Below are 15507 nucleotides of genomic sequence, written 5' to 3'. Positions count from 1 at the left end.
GTAGATGACATCCACGGCATATTAGAATAATAGAACAAAGCATTGTTTTGACGCTCTACAGGGATTATGGTTGACGTCGGGGAGTTAGTGAATGCCAATCAAGAGAGAAAAGCGGGAGATTATGCGCGTATCGGCCAGAGACATTTCTTAATGGCCAGGAGTCGCCCTGAGTAGTGGAGACCCCCGCACGCCATTACAGGGCATGGTGATGTGACGGGGAGTACAAGAAACTTTATTGGATGCTTCCTTGTTTAAGTCTTCCTAGCGATTATACTTATCTCGGGTAGAATGGCGTGCTCAACATGTCACCTTGCTTGTTTTTCTAGTGAGAGGAAGCAAGGACAGACAAAACCCGTACTTGTCCTCGTGCGCACTTGCCCGAGCTACTAAGTAGATAACTGAACTTGGGCAGGTAGGCATGTACTAAGCCAACATTCATAACGCACCTTCCTTCTTTACTGTGGACATTGTGGATAGAGAGAAGCATTTTCCTCTCGCATCTCCATAACTGCCTGCCGTAGTTAGTTTGCTCACATTCAACCAAAATGGTGCAACTCGATATTGTCTGGTATTTATAAACGACGATAGAGACTTTGCGTCGCGATCGAACCAGTCCAGTTGGCACTTACAATCTCAAAGATATACTCACTCTACTCTACTCGGGTTCGGAATGCCAACCCCTCTGAATTATCAACTACTTTACTACATACCTTCCAGTACAGCCTTGAGATGAAAGCCGCATGCGTCCAGTGTCGAGTGCGCAAGGTATTTACAGCGACCTAACCCTCCCTGGTAGTCGACCGGTACTGACTCCCGGAGGTCCGATGTGATGGTACAGTGCCACGATGTCGCACTTGTGAACGACTCAACTTCCAATGCTCCTTCGAGCAGGACGGCTCTGATGGAAGTTATGCCCCTCGTCTTCCGCCAAAATGTCGCGGTACAAAAGCTTGTCAAGAATGTCGAACTATGAAAGTCCGATGCTCTGGAGATACACCGCGATGTACAAATTGTCAGCGGAGGAAGAAGCCCTGTACATATTTATCAAGGGCTGGTTCTACAACAACCGAGGCTTCTTCGTCTCGAGATGACTCTTCGTCAAAGTCAGCTTCTCGAGAAACCACTTCACCTGAACTCCGACGCTCAAGCATCGCCTCTAGCTCGACAGCGAACGCGACCAATTTAACTGTTGTTGAAGGCGTAAATTCGTTGCCAGACGAACTAGTTGTCCCATTGGTCAATCAATATTTCGGCCAGATGTACCCTCTCCCTTCTTTCAGCTTCCTGCACCAGGCCACTGTCACTCAAAGATGCCGCGACAAAACTATTGACCGAGCACTTAAGCTGGCGCTATGTGCCATTACATCCATCTACTTTGACAAGCACCATGGGAAACATGCCAACTGGGCACAGGAAGCCGAGCGTCTTATCCTCGAACGCCTCGAAGAACCCTCTATTTTCAAGATCCAAGCATCACTTCTTCTTATACGCTACCGAGCCGCAGTTGGACAGTTCCCAAGAGCTTTCATCATGGCTGGCCTGGCAGCTAGATGGACTGCAGCATTACGCCTTAACTACGAACATTCCAAGTTGACCCCTGTCGCACAGGAAGTACGAAGACGGACGTTTTGGTCCCTGTACTTATTGGAAGATAGTTTTTGTGTGGGTTTGAAGGAGTTTGAGCTATTCGATCCTGATACCATATATCTTCAATTACCATGTGAAGATATTGACTTCCTCCAAGAGCGATACATTAGCACAGGTTACCTGCAGCCAGGAAAGGGATTCGAGCCCGATGTGTTGGGCCCTCGCGCTGCATTTGTACGGTTAGCATTCATACGAAGAGCTATCATGAGACTCAGTCGAAGAATATCTATGAAGGAAGCCAACCTCTCAGATCTCTTTTCGTCAATGGAACGATTCCAAACCGATCTTCTTCGCCTAAAAACAAAGCTTTCCCCTTATGATCAATACTTGGACTCGGATCCCCAAGGGGCTCGCCGGTCACCTCAATGTGCTGTCATGGTAAGTTTCCCAATAAGAAGGCCAAACTCAACTAACAACCTCAGCACATGAGCTGGCATCAAAGTCACTGTAACCTCTATCGGATATTCCTCACAGAATACCCAGAACCCACCCCTCATGCTACGGTTGAAGGCATTTCCGCATCCGAAAGGGCGCTCATGAAGGGCAAATGTCTATCGCATGCCGAGCAAATTGTCCAACTTCTCTCGGATTTTGTCCAGCACAACAACGACACGGATCTGCTTGACTTTGACGCAGCTATCTGTGCCTATCATTCCGCCAGGTTGATATTATTCGGGGCTTATACTAGTAAGGACAATAAAGGGCCGTCAATGCAGGTGGCTATTAGTAAGGCCCAATTATGCTTGGATGTTATTACACGCTACTTTCGCTTCTCGGAACAGCTGAGGTCTATGGTAAGCCCCGACATTGTACTTGATGGAGCAGTAACTGACTTGAAGAAAGCGACAAGAACTTGAGCGAGTTGTACAGCAACACAAAACATGGGTTGAGTCTTTGGACAATCGTGCTATTGCAGCAACTGAGACTGCCCACAAGTCACCACCCAAACTTTCCAAAGACGCATATATACGCCAGCGCCTTGCCATACACAGTTTACTGGGACAATCTGATTTTGTCGATGACAGCCGTGATGCGGCCCCTGCACCTCCACCTGAACAAGCTTTGAGCTCGAGTGAATCTCCAGAAGATAGTGAAACCGCACCTGAGCCGCCGATGGATGGTGATGGAAGAGAATTGTATCTCCTTAATGATCCTATCATGGATCCAAACATTCTCTTTGGTATTTCATATGGTGCTGGATCGGACATGAGCACGTGGGCTCATAATGCTGCCATAATGCAGGATATAAATGGGTATTTAGCGGATGTCAACGAACAGTATATGTACTAAGAGGCAATTTACAACGAATTGTTTTGTTCTGGTATTTTAAGCTAAATTTTATCAAGTTGAAATGATGTCTTGATGAAATCCCAGGTATATCACGGCTTTAACAGATGGGAAATGGAATCTCCAGTTACCCGTGCAGGTAAATAGTGTCACTATGTCTAGAATCTGTAGAATGTGAACCAGCATGTGTTGTCGTCAGAAAACAAATTCATGTACGGAATCTTATATCGTATGCCATGGTCATATGTAAGCTCATGTAGGAGTCGCGGCTGTAGATTCCTCGTATTTTGCCATGGTCCTTTAGATAAGTAGTAGCTGATACAGGCAATCTTTGATTCCACTCACTCCCATACAACACTTGTCCCGTTGGATGTCTGGAACATTCTTTTTTGGCATGCTCAGGTATGTTAATACTTATCACAAACTCAGTGTCGGTTGATTCTGTGGTAGCCCGTAATATTAGCATGCCAGAACTACTACTCGCCTGTTGAACAGTTGAGTAGGATTTGTTCGGATTTCAGGAGGGCCGTATCATAGTATCATCAGTCCATCTATTGACAGTGATAAGAAAAGTCAACTTTCTAATGAGGAAAACACGATGGCGGAAGGCATGCCGATATGGTTCGCTTTGTACTTGTACTCCAAGAGGGGTCTTGTTATCAGGTCCAAACGATGCTTGTGCACCAGCCCACAGAGGATTAGTGCATCGACTAGACTAGTCTTCCAGCTACCTATTTATTTAGTTGTGGGGGAGGCACAGCAGCTGCAAGAGAGCTATGGCTAGTGTTGGATGAGTTCTCATGATCAGCCCTCAGATGGTTTATGATCTTTGGGATGCCAAATAAACAATTGTAACATATAACAAAAATGATCGACAGGACTGAGTTCATTATTTGAAACACTGTCAGTTTTTGTTGACGTTCAGTCGTGCCATGTCATGATTGGTATATTGTTAGGCATGATGAGAACTTAAATGGAGTGCTGCCCGTGTACAGCCAAAATGGCAATATCTTATCCGAAGACAACAGCCAGTGCTCTTCCAACTATGCGTTCCAGGGCATCCTATATTTCATACGTATAGGTATGCAACGTTATGGCGGTTAAGATAATATTTATCACGGAGTTTTTTAAACCTGGAGTAGGTGTTGTTGATTGAAAGAATGTGAAAGATTGTAAGTGTGACACAAAGATGGACCCCAAGGACCTCGTAAACAGAAGAGAGAGTGTGTGTGTGAGTAGGTAGGGACTCAACCTGTGTCCATCATACAGATGATCAACATGATGTATTGCGGTAGGGATGTTTGTTTTTGCACGGAAGTCGGTCACTAGGTCAGTAAGATGTGGTCTTCAATAAAGGTCGCATTGCTAGCTGAAGAAATTGATGCACCAATTGCTTATTCGCTGCTGAAACGAAGAGTCACGTATAAATGGCTGACTTTTCGAATGAGATCATTTGAATGTGCCTCTTACTACGACTTTGGGGGAGGGGGGATCAAAACGATGATATTCCGGGAGTCGGAGCGGCCGTCGGATAAATGACGCAGTTGTCCATTACGGTTACTCTGCATATGCGTCAGTCAAGACACTAGCCCAAAAAGAGATGTCCGTCTTTTTTGCTTCGGTCGGTCGCCAGTTTTCCAGCAATTCACTTCGGGCCGTCGGTGTCCTAGACCGATTGGTGTTAATTAAGGAAGGACTTTCCGCTAGTTTGTTCAAGGTGTGAGTCAGTAATTCTGTTGTTGACTTGTTTGTTTAAGACTGATGATGCAGACATCTGGATTCACTCTATGCTCAGTTCATTGTGTCTCTTGTTCTCACAAATCGATATCCGTCGGTTGGTGCCCTCTAAATTTGACTCTGGATCCCGGTCAATAACCTTGTATATGGTGGAGACTCTTTGAGGCCCAGGCGCCAGGGTTGAGCGGGACTCAGAAATATGAGGCGTCGCTTCTCGGTCCATTCTCGTTCTCATTGGTATCCCCAGGTTTCCTCTGCCGCGTGGTTGACGTATGGAGGATAAATAATAGTGATAGGGTTATGAATGGTTGGGTTTTTGACACAACAAACGATAGAGCTTGTCGATTATCGTGTGTTGGACATGGACGAGTGTTGGGATACCTCCTGTAGTACTTAGCACAAAGAGTCCATCAACGGCCCTGTGCTGTAATATTACTTAGAATCTGGTCTTATCGGTAATGACTCGTGTGTAGCATATGCTATATTATCATCTCGGGAACATCTTGTCTTGCTTTGGTCGTATTTAACTCTGATCGTTAAATAAATACAGTAACACATAAGCTAGGAGGGCAGAACTCGCTGATAAACTGCATATCCTGGCTTGAAAAATGCAAGGGAAAAAACTCTCCATGGCGGTGACCTCAGCGACCATTGAGACTTGGGCACAGTATTCTGCCAAGCTTGTGGGTAAACTCGGTCCACAAAACGTCGTTCCATCAGTTTTCTATCGGCTCGGCTAATCGAGACCAACCGTGGAATATCGCTCATAAAACGGGTGTAAGAGAGATAAATGAGTTTCAATTGCCCTATGTAAGTAAAAGCTTTAAACTGATCTGTTGTGATGTTGGAATTTGAAAATTACGACTGAACACAATAGGAAAGTGCCTGTCAATTGAACTTGCTTGCTGCCCCACCTGGAGCTGTACCAGATCTCATGTGAGCATGCGACCGAAGGGTGTGTGCACCAGATATATTTCGACCGGGGAATGATCTTGGCTACAACCTTCGTCATTACTGGAGAACCATCTTAACAGTCAAATTGCGAGCATAGACGTCCTTTCTTGGATCGACATGCTCCCAATAAACAAACACCTTTAATAGGCGCATTCAACTGAGTCCACTGCCGTTCGCTGTAACAACACCGTCTTTTAGGAAACATACACCCAACCATATGCCTGTATTGCCCCTTCCGGTCCTGGGCAGAACCTGAGTTAGGTACCTAGGTAGCTAACACCCCCGGTGCCTGCCCCAAGAAACAGGACCACCATCCCTATCGCCTCCACTAGACTTGCTTGCCCACCTTCTGGCTCCCACCATACTCACTCACTAAACATCAGCATCGTCACTACAAATTCTCCCCGAGACAAAACATTCCAGAAACTTCAAACGGATCGTTTCCCCACCCTATGGCCTTTGTCGAGCTCGATGTTGGTCGCGGCGGATTGCTCTGAACTTCGCTACTTAGCTGATATAGGCGGTCCCAGCCCTTGGGCCCCTCCATGCCCTCCAAGTTAAACCAACGTCGCCATGGATCTCGCCTCCGCCTCAAGCGACCATCCGAATAACCTCATTGCCAACCTCGACTCTCCTCTTCCCGCCTCAGCTACCGCCTCCTCTACCCCGGTAGTGTCTCATCAACCCGTCAATCCTTCTCAGCCCACCTCTCATGCCAACTCCCCCGATCGCAAACCCAAGAAGTCGTCCTTAACCTGCACAACCTGTCGCGCTCGCAAAGTTCGATGCAATGGTGCTCGCGACATCTGCTCCAACTGCGAGCGACTAGGCTTTCCTTGTTCCTATGACGACGGTGACGCTGGCGCTTTATCTGGTGCGCTACCTCGCCGTCGAGTCCGGCAAGCTTGCATCAGCTGCCATAGTCGAAAAGCCCGATGCTCCGGTCACATGCCGTCATGCGATCGCTGCCGTTCTCAAGGCATTGAATGTGTATACAGGCCAAGCAAAAGAGCGCGGATTTCTCTTAGAGAAGGTCCAAGTCCACAAAGCCATGAGGGCGATCGAGATGACGGTCACAACGACAGTGACCCTGGATTGACCGATCCAGCTAGCACCGCAACGCCTCAAGGCTTTGCGCCAGAAATGTAAGTTGGCATCGTAGATAATGCTCCCTTGGCTAACAAGCAGGCGTAGTTCCTTCCCAGATGAGTCTTTCGATGCTTTAATAGGCCGGACATTTGTGAAGTTCTTTAATCATGTCCATCATATTCCCATGTTCTCGTTCCTACATCGAGCCTCTCTTGAAGGGCGATATAATTCGGGCAAGGTGGAGAAGGCTCTTCTGCTGGCCTTGATTGGCATAACATCATACCTTACGGATATGGGGCCTGGGATGAAGGACTATGGTGAGAGGTGTATCGACAATGCTGAGGGTCTCATTTTTGCCGATTATACTCGGCCTTCAACCATCAAAGTGCAGGCGCTTGTCCTGATTATCAAGCACCGTATCCTGTCCAAGAAATCTCCAAGCGCTTTCATGCTGTTGAGTATAGCATCTCGATATGCTGCAGCTCTACGTCTGAATCACGAAGCTCCAAACCTTTGTTTCCTTGCTCAAGAGTCTCGCCGCCGACTCATGTGGGCACTGTACTGTATTGATTCAGGTGTCTCAGGCGGTTATCGTGACTACTCGCTTTGGAGCGCTGATAAGATCCATGTAGGATTGCCGTGCAACGAGCGAAATTTTGAATTCGACCTTCCACAACCAACTGAAAGGCTTATTCACGATCCTGACAAGCCTCGCAACCCTCAGGCCGAAGACATTGGGAGTCTGGCTCTCCATATTCGAATACAGCACATGCGACGCCGAATTATGGAGTTTTCAAGACGAGTTATGCTAACCCGCAATACCAAGCCTGATGAACTTCAATCTGGCATATGGGGGCTGCAGAAAGATCTCAGCGAGTTCGCAACACATCTACCAGCTTCTTTTCAATTTTCAGAAAGCTCATTAAGGCTCCGGGCTTATTCTCCGCGAATTTGCATATTTATTATGATTCACGTATGGTGGCATCAATGCCAGATAGATCTGTACCGCCTTGCTCTTGGGGGTCTTCGCGAGGCCCTTCCTCGTGTCATTCTTGCATCTCTGGACGATGCATTCTTGGACCATTGTCAACGACAATGCGTCGAACATGCCATGTCGATGGCCAATATTTTCTCGTCCATGCACAAACTCAATGCAAAGCCTGTGGCCGATTTGGACATGGCCATTTGCGCGTACCAATGTGCCCGCGTATTAACCTATGCATATCACACCAACGCTCTTAAATATGACCTCACTTTGGATGCCGTGATGGAGCGAGCTAGGATTTGCTTACTGACAATCAAATCTTGTTGTGCTGGAAAGACAGCAGAAGGCATCCAAGTGGATTTGGAGAGGCTGATTACTCATGGTATCGCCCTTCGCGTACCGTCAGTTACACCGGATCCGCATGGTCGACTTCCTCTAGACAATGGCTATTCTCAACAATCTCTACGTCAGTCTGGTCTTGTGGATGACTCAAATATGAACGATCCCAGCCAATTTGTCTCGATGACCCCCGTGTCGATGTCCGCCATGACAGATTCAACATTTCCTCCATCACTTGTCGCTGATCCTTGGGTTCCTGAAAGCCAGGTGTCTCCGGACTTACCACACCCGACTACCGAAGTTCATGTTCCCGCGAAGCCTGCTGTAAGCCTTGCAGAGGTAGTTCCACGACAAGATTTCGGCATTTCGGAGATCAGTAACGCATACGACGGGGGTGCGGATGGATTAGGCACAGATCCAGGCTTGGAATATGGAATGGGACTCGATCAAAATCTGTGGATGCCGAATAACGACTGGCTAAGCATTGATGCTCTTCAGGGAGGTGTTGGAGCATGAGGGGGCAAGTTGGTCAGAAGACTGGGACAGCCGAATTTTGGAATACCATGATCCTTGGAGCCATTTCTACACAACTATGCGTCAGAAATCCAGAAATTAGATGTCATGAAACATCTGAGGCCTAGTTTTGCTTCAATGATCTGATGAAAATGATGTCGAAGAATTAATCGTCAAATGACATCGAGATCAACGCAAGTGAAGCCAGGAGAGAAGTGCAGGATATAACTTGATATTTCAGGCAACACCAGAGCTAAGGTGCCTCAAAATAATCTCGTCAAAGTCCTCAAGAGGTGGTGCCCAAACACCAAGGGTCGAATGAGCATTCAACCCCTGGGAGACTTCAGAGGTGGCGATTCCATCGAGCAGATATGGAAACTCAAACTCGCAACTCATCTCAGTTCAGGGGATCTAGCGGGAAATTCATTGGCCGTTGTAGCGTTCGAATCACATTCAATTTGGATCCAGAGGGAATTCGTGGTACAACATGTCTGTTACTTTTGGTATAGGCCTTCTGCATAAACCTGGTGAAAGTATTAATGGACATGCTACGCAACATTGCAGCTTATATCTTTTGAGAGGATAATGGGATTGGTTGTTGTGGACATGGGAGCGGAAATAAATCATCTAATTTAATTATGGACTAGAATTCAATATTCTTGGTTAAAGTTGGAGGTTATGCATGTAAAACAAAGCTTGTCTGAGTTCCAAAGCTTTATCCATTATTTCCAGGCAGAAGATCCAGTTTTGATAGATATAAATGGGTCACCTGATATCGTGATGGGGTCGTGCCTAGATCCGGGGTCTTTTAGCTCGTTGGTGCCTAGCAGCACGTCATGGGTAGCTTGGAGATAATGAAGAGGTGACAGAATAAACAAACAAGCCAGCTGAGCATAACATCTGTCAAAACACGCGACTTTGTGGAGATTAATAGTGAAAATGAGCAGACAGTTGTGATCAACGTAAGTCAATTAATCAATTGATCATAAATCTCAAGGCCAGATTTGATACTAATACATCATAAGCCATTGTTTAGTGCGAATTATTCGATACTTTAACTCAAGCTTTTTTGTCACTCTGCCGGGCAGTCAAGGAAAGTGGGGGGTTTCAGCCTAGTGCCCGTATTACCTTCCCATTCAGCTGAACGTCACTTCATGGGCTTGACCTCAGGGAAAGAAAGACCTTGTCCACGAGATACTTTAAAATGGTAAGGACTTGACCTTACCTTTTCCCTTTCCCTCGCTATCATCTTTCTTCCTTTTCTTCTTTAACACCCACTCAATCTCGGCTTATTACTACCTCTTTGTAACCATATCTCGCGCTACTATAGGTATTTGACCAACGCAAGGATCACCCTAAGATTCGGCGATTGCTCAATTCGGTCAGCTCTTGTTGACGCGCCAAAAATCGTTGGGTATGACATTCCGTCTCATCCCCTGATTGATTTCTTTCCTCGACATGAACAATTGGGGCTAGCTATAGCTACGCGAGTGCTAACATAAATTCAGTTTTCCCACTTTGTGACTTACACACTCGCACTTTCTCATCTTCCCTGGACAATCTTACAGACCAAGCCACACTCAGACAACAAACGCCAAAATGTCTACCAGAAGGAGAGCAGCCGCGAAAGCTCCAGCCGATCCGCCTCTGGATGGCTGCGCAATTGCTGTGAGCGGCAAGTTTGACGACATTGGCCACAGCCATGCCTCTCTCGAAGCCCTCATTCGCAAACATGGCGGAACTTTCACCAGAAGCGTTACAAAGGCCACCACCCATGTTGTTTCCACCGATGATGACTTTAACTCCGGTAGCAACAAGGTCACCACCGCACAGGCTAAGGGTCTTCCCATTATGAACCCATCATGGTTGCTTGACACCGACTCCACAGGCACCAAGGTAAAGATGGAAGACTATCATTGGTCATCTTCCAAGACCAACGGCGCTGCTAAGGCTACTGCCAATGGCGCGTCAAGGAAAAGATCGCCTCCTGTAGACGACGACGACGACGACGAAGAGGACAGCCAACCCAGGAACAAGCGCGCACGAAGCACTAGCGTTGCTCCGTCTAAGGCGAAGCCCAAGGCTACCAAGAAGGGGGCCAAGGCCAAGTCAGATGCTGTGGCCGAGTCTGAAGAGGAAGAGGAAGAGGAGGAGAAGCCAAAGACCAAGGCCAAGGCCAAAGCTCCTGCCAAAGCTCCGGCCAGGAAGGGTACCAAGGGCAAGGCAGCAGTCAAAGCTGAACCTGAACCCGAGCCTGAGTCTGAACCCGAAGACGTGAAGGAAGAAAAGATTGTCGCTGAAGGACAGTTCATCAAGAAGAAGGATATCGCGATTCCGCTTGATGAACATTGTACCCTCCCCACCTACCAGGTTTGGGTTGATCCTGACTCTGGTTTAATCTACGATGCCTCGCTGAACCAGACCAACGCTGGGAATAACAACAATAAGTTTTACCGTATTCAGGTGTTGAAGGATCCCAAATCAGCAACTTTCAAGACCTGGACCCGATGGGGTCGCGTGGGAGAGATGGGCCAAAAGGCCATCCTTGGAAGTGGAAGCCTCGATGACGCTGTCAAAATCTTCCAGAAGAAGTTTAAGGACAAGTCTGGCCTCTCCTGGGACGACCGTGGTGCTGATCCAAAGCCTGGCAAATACGCTTTCGTCGAGCGTAGCTACAACCCTGACTCTGACTCGGACGACAACGAAGATGTCAAAGCTGTTAAGAAGGAGAACGGAGAGGACGAGGACACGGCTCCAGAGCCTGAATGCAAACTTGAGAAGCCCGTTAAGGAGTTGATGGAACTGATCTTCAACCAACAGTATTTCCAACAGGCAATGACTTCCCTCAACTACGATGCCAACAAGTTACCTCTGGGCAAATTGAGTAAGGCAACTATTACCAGAGGCTTCCAACAGCTGAAGAACCTTGCGGCTCTATTCGATAACCCCGATCTTGCTACCACCGAGTATAATATGAGCGTAGCTTCCGCTACTGAGCAGCTTTCCAACACTTTCTATTCGCTCATTCCTCATGCTTTCGGCCGTAACCGGCCGCCCGTTATTAATACCAACCAAATGCTCAAGAAGGAAATAGATCTTCTGGAGAGCTTGTCGGATATGAAGGACGCAGCCGAAATCATGAAGATTGACCGCAAGACGAGGGATACTATCCATCCTCTTGATCGTCAATTCGCGGGTCTTGGCATGGAAGAAATGACCCCCCTTGAACACAACAGCAATGAGTTCACACGTCTCAAGGACTACCTGAACGAGTCTAAAGGTGCAACTCACAACATGACCTACGACGTGAAAGAAATCTTCCGCATTGAGCGTGAAGGCGAGTTCAAGCGATTCGATGACTCTAAGTTTTCCAAGATGTCGTCCGATCGTCGCCTCCTTTGGCACGGTTCCCGAGCGACCAACTTTGGTGGTATTCTTAGTCAGGGTCTCCGAATTGCGCCGCCCGAAGCTCCCTCAACGGGTTACATGTTTGGCAAGGGAATTTACCTTGCCGACATGTCCTCCAAGTCAGCCGGCTACTGTTGTTCTTCCAACTCTGGTGGTGAAGCACTACTTCTTCTTTGTGAAGCAGAGCTCGGCGATCCCATCCAGAAGCTTACCGGAGCAAGCTATGAAGCTGGCCAAACGGCGAAGAAACAAGGCATGCACAGTACTTGGGGTCAGGGCCGAACTGGTCCCAGCAAATGGATCGACGCAGAGGTTGTTCATGAGAACCTCAAGGGCATCAAGATGGTAAGTCTTCTGCTTGTCTACTTTATTCAGCTTTTCCCTATCATTCCGCTTTATATACTGACATTTACTTAGCCCGACCCCAATGTCAAGCCTGGGGACACCAATGTTTCCAATGCAGGACTGTACTACAACGAGTACATTTGCTACGATATCGCCCAGGTCAAGCTCCGCTACTTGCTCCGCGTCAAAATCTAGAGGCGTCGTCCGTGGTGATGAGCATAAGAGACGAAATCAGTAGGTCAGTTTATGCTCTTTAGGCTATACTTCTTAGGCTACTCTTTTGTACCCTAACTTGGGGGCGGCCATTTTTTCTGCTACTTAGGTACTTGCCAGTGCCATCTGGGATGGAGTCATGTAACGGAATAGGCCAGGCGTTCATGGCAGATAGGAATTAATTAGTTCCTGTTTTATATTCTTGATTCTTACACTATTTCAAAGTCCGTTTATGTGAATACCTGAGGTATGTCAATTTTCTCTCATATAATCGTCAAAGGAGTGTATTATCCATCACTCCCATTAGTCTTGGCCTCCTTAGCTTTAGGGGGTACAAAAATCAATGACCTAAACTCATAGCCTAAATTGCATAAAATGATATACTAATTCCGTTCCTTGTGTCTCAACCTCAAGCGCCCAACGTTTCTGATACCCCGAGGGAAGGGACGTCAAATTATGAGATGTTATTTGTTCAGACGAAATAAGTAAGTCAGTTTATGCTAGAATATTCTTTGGTTAGGTATTTATTCTTGTCTCTTAAGGCTGACGTCGCTATACTACGAATTGAAGGACCCCTCAGATAGACAGTCCCATGTCAGTAATACTCGCCCCCAAAAGTGTTGATGTTTCTCCGTCACCCCAACAAGGCCTCTCTGTACTATTGCTCTCAATTCCATTCCGTCGAAGGCAAACCGAACTTAAGAGGGTTGAATCTAAGAGTATTGAGCTCATGATTTCACATAAATCACGGTAAGTTGCATTTGTGTATTGTACCACAATGCCTAGGTGCATGTTGACCTTAGCAGGGTATGCCATTCGAAATTAGATGGCTGACATCAGGTACTAAAGTTGGCGGCCAGGGGTATAAGAGACGAAATTATTAGATCACTTTATGCTACTTAGACTATATGTTTTAGGCTATTTATTTTTATCATCTAAAGCCCCGACGGTCAATTCTTCTGTCACCTATTATTCACAGATATTAGGTATCCTTGTCTTTGAGTGGAGTATACCAGGCGCCTGCCTGTTTGCTGCCTGCTGTATCTCAGCCGTGAATTGGTAGTACCTACTTCTCTGGCGTAATCAATCAATCACTCTCCGTATCACCTGCAAGGCTTTAACACCGGCAACCTAAAAGACGAAATCACTTCGAGTTAATACAGTCCTTTTATTATCGCCTGTATAAGAGTAACTGCTTAGCTTTTTCTGGCATCAACTTAGGTCTGCTTATCTCGACTTACAAAAGGCATTGTCTTTCCGTACGGGCTGTCTGCTGCTTCATCCTTCAAAGAAGCTCTTTGAAATAGAGAGGACGAAATCAGAACCTTTCAATTCCTTAGGTACCTTCTCGACATGACCGACCCGGACACCGCCATGACTGGTATCAGCATGCCTGCGGTTACCATAATAGCCCGCCCTCTCCAAAAGGTCCCTCTCGAGGTCCTTTTGCGGATAACGTCCTTCCTCACAACCCCCGAACTCGGCAACACCCGCCTGACGTGCCGTTCAATCGAGCAAGCTTTATTCACTACATTTACCAATGAGTTCTTCACCCGCAAGCAGTTTATGATCTCCGAGACAAGCCTGCAGGCCTTGATCGACATATCCAAGAGTCGTCTCAGTGGTTATCTTCGGATGGTCCACATCGGGCTTGATCGTTTCGCCCATGCTCTTCAAGTTAGTGGCCAAAACGCTCGAAACATCAGGCAGAAGCAGCTGTACGATGGCCAGTTCTCAATGTTGAGCACAGGTTATCATCGGGATATGCTCGCCGAAGCGTTCAGAAACCTCAGCAACCTTGAAGATGTAGTTATCCGCGACTTCAACTCCAACAGGCGTTCTCGCGACAGCCCTGGCAGGCAATGGACAAGCTATGGGTCAACTACAGCGTTCAGAGAGACTGGACACCGTCCTGGCCAGGGAAGTGACCAGGCTTGGGGTCCTGATCTCTCGACAGCTTACGGAAGCTCGGTTTTTATTTCTGTCCTTTTCGCGTTGGGACAAGCCAACGCAAAGCCAAAGGGGATCGAGTACATGTCGAGAGCTAGGAATCATTTGCGAGACTGTGCCTTCAACATCCCCTCCTATATGGAGCCCTCGGTGATCTCGGTCCTGGAGAATCTCGAAAAGTTGCACATCGACATCGATCTACTCGGAGGAAACGACTTTCCCGTGAATACTGCCGGCCACCCGTCCGATATGATGCTGCGCGGATTTCTCCTAAAGCTGAAAAATATCAAGCACCTGCGTATCAACGAGACTCATCGTAGTGTTAACGGACCTGACATGCTTCTCAAATGGCTTGGGAGTGAGGTTTCTACTTCTGCTCCCGCCTCCCCTTCCGCCTCTGGCCTTGCCCCTGCCTCCGGCCCTGCCCCCGCCTCTGCTCCCTTATCCTCTATTCCTTCGCCAGAATATCCCCAGCTTGAAGCGCTAGATTTTGGCATGATGAACGTGGAAGCACATCATATACTAGCTGTTGCCCGAAAGTTCTCGTCGACGCTCAAGCGATTAGAGTTGCACAAGATTACACTTCGTCGACGCTTGCCCGAGGGTCATACTGGCGCTCCCCCAAAGGTCAACATGTGGAACAAATTTCTCGAAAAGCTCAAGGATATTCCCAATCTTGATCTGCGTCACATCAAAGTGAGCCTACCGCAACAGCAGCATTGGACTTCACGATCACGATGCTTCGTTACTTTTGAGGACACGAGAGACAATGTGAGCCAATATACAGGCCCCGACTGGAAGCATTTTGTCGAGCATGAAATGAGGACCAAAGTGACTGTGCAGTGGCCGCACGAAGACAGTGGTGGCAGTGACGACGACGAAGAAGAAGAAGACGAGAGTGACGGTATTTGGGACCAATATGCGCTTGATCTGTGAAGCGTTGGCTAGCAAATGCACAGATATGTCCGACCTGCTGCCCGATGAGGGTTGGGTATTTTATGCTTCTTAGAGTATAGTTCTTATGGTTCTTAGACTGTTTA

General features: G+C 47.4%; 4 protein-coding genes across 4 annotated transcripts; all 4 read left to right on the top strand.

Moving 5' to 3' along the window:
- Positions 1-932: 932 nt before the first annotated feature.
- FSST1_011569 (fungal specific transcription factor domain-containing protein) lies at positions 933-2937 on the top strand (the record flags this gene model as incomplete). The annotated part of the gene is made up of 4 exons (XM_083234715.1): positions 933-1003; positions 1050-2025; positions 2070-2441; positions 2491-2937. 4 exons carry the CDS (start codon positions 933-935, stop codon positions 2935-2937), a joined length of 1866 nt encoding a protein of 621 aa, XP_083081265.1.
- A 3261-nt stretch (positions 2938-6198) lies between these two features.
- FSST1_011568 (transcription factor domain-containing protein) lies at positions 6199-8554 on the top strand (the record flags this gene model as incomplete). The annotated part of the gene is made up of 2 exons (XM_083234714.1): positions 6199-6770; positions 6814-8554. 2 exons carry the CDS (start codon positions 6199-6201, stop codon positions 8552-8554), a joined length of 2313 nt encoding a protein of 770 aa, XP_083081264.1.
- Positions 8555-10150: 1596 nt separating this feature from the next.
- On the top strand, positions 10151-12499 carry FSST1_011567 (poly polymerase catalytic domain-containing protein; the record flags this gene model as incomplete). Its single annotated transcript, XM_083234713.1, has 2 exons — positions 10151-12304; positions 12377-12499. 2 exons carry the CDS (start codon positions 10151-10153, stop codon positions 12497-12499), a joined length of 2277 nt encoding a protein of 758 aa, XP_083081263.1.
- A 1371-nt stretch (positions 12500-13870) lies between these two features.
- Positions 13871-15403, top strand: FSST1_011566 (F-box protein; the record flags this gene model as incomplete). Its single annotated transcript, XM_083234712.1, has 1 exon — positions 13871-15403. One exon carries the CDS (start codon positions 13871-13873, stop codon positions 15401-15403), a length of 1533 nt encoding a protein of 510 aa, XP_083081262.1.
- Positions 15404-15507: the final 104 nt, after the last annotated feature.

Source organism: Fusarium sambucinum, chromosome III (assembly GCF_050947815.1).
Source record: "Fusarium sambucinum isolate potato_lamoka chromosome III, whole genome shotgun sequence".
Taxonomy (NCBI): domain Eukaryota; kingdom Fungi; phylum Ascomycota; class Sordariomycetes; order Hypocreales; family Nectriaceae; genus Fusarium; species Fusarium sambucinum.
The sequence above is the reverse complement of the archived record's forward strand: the minus strand, read 5'-3'. Positions and strand labels throughout refer to the sequence as shown.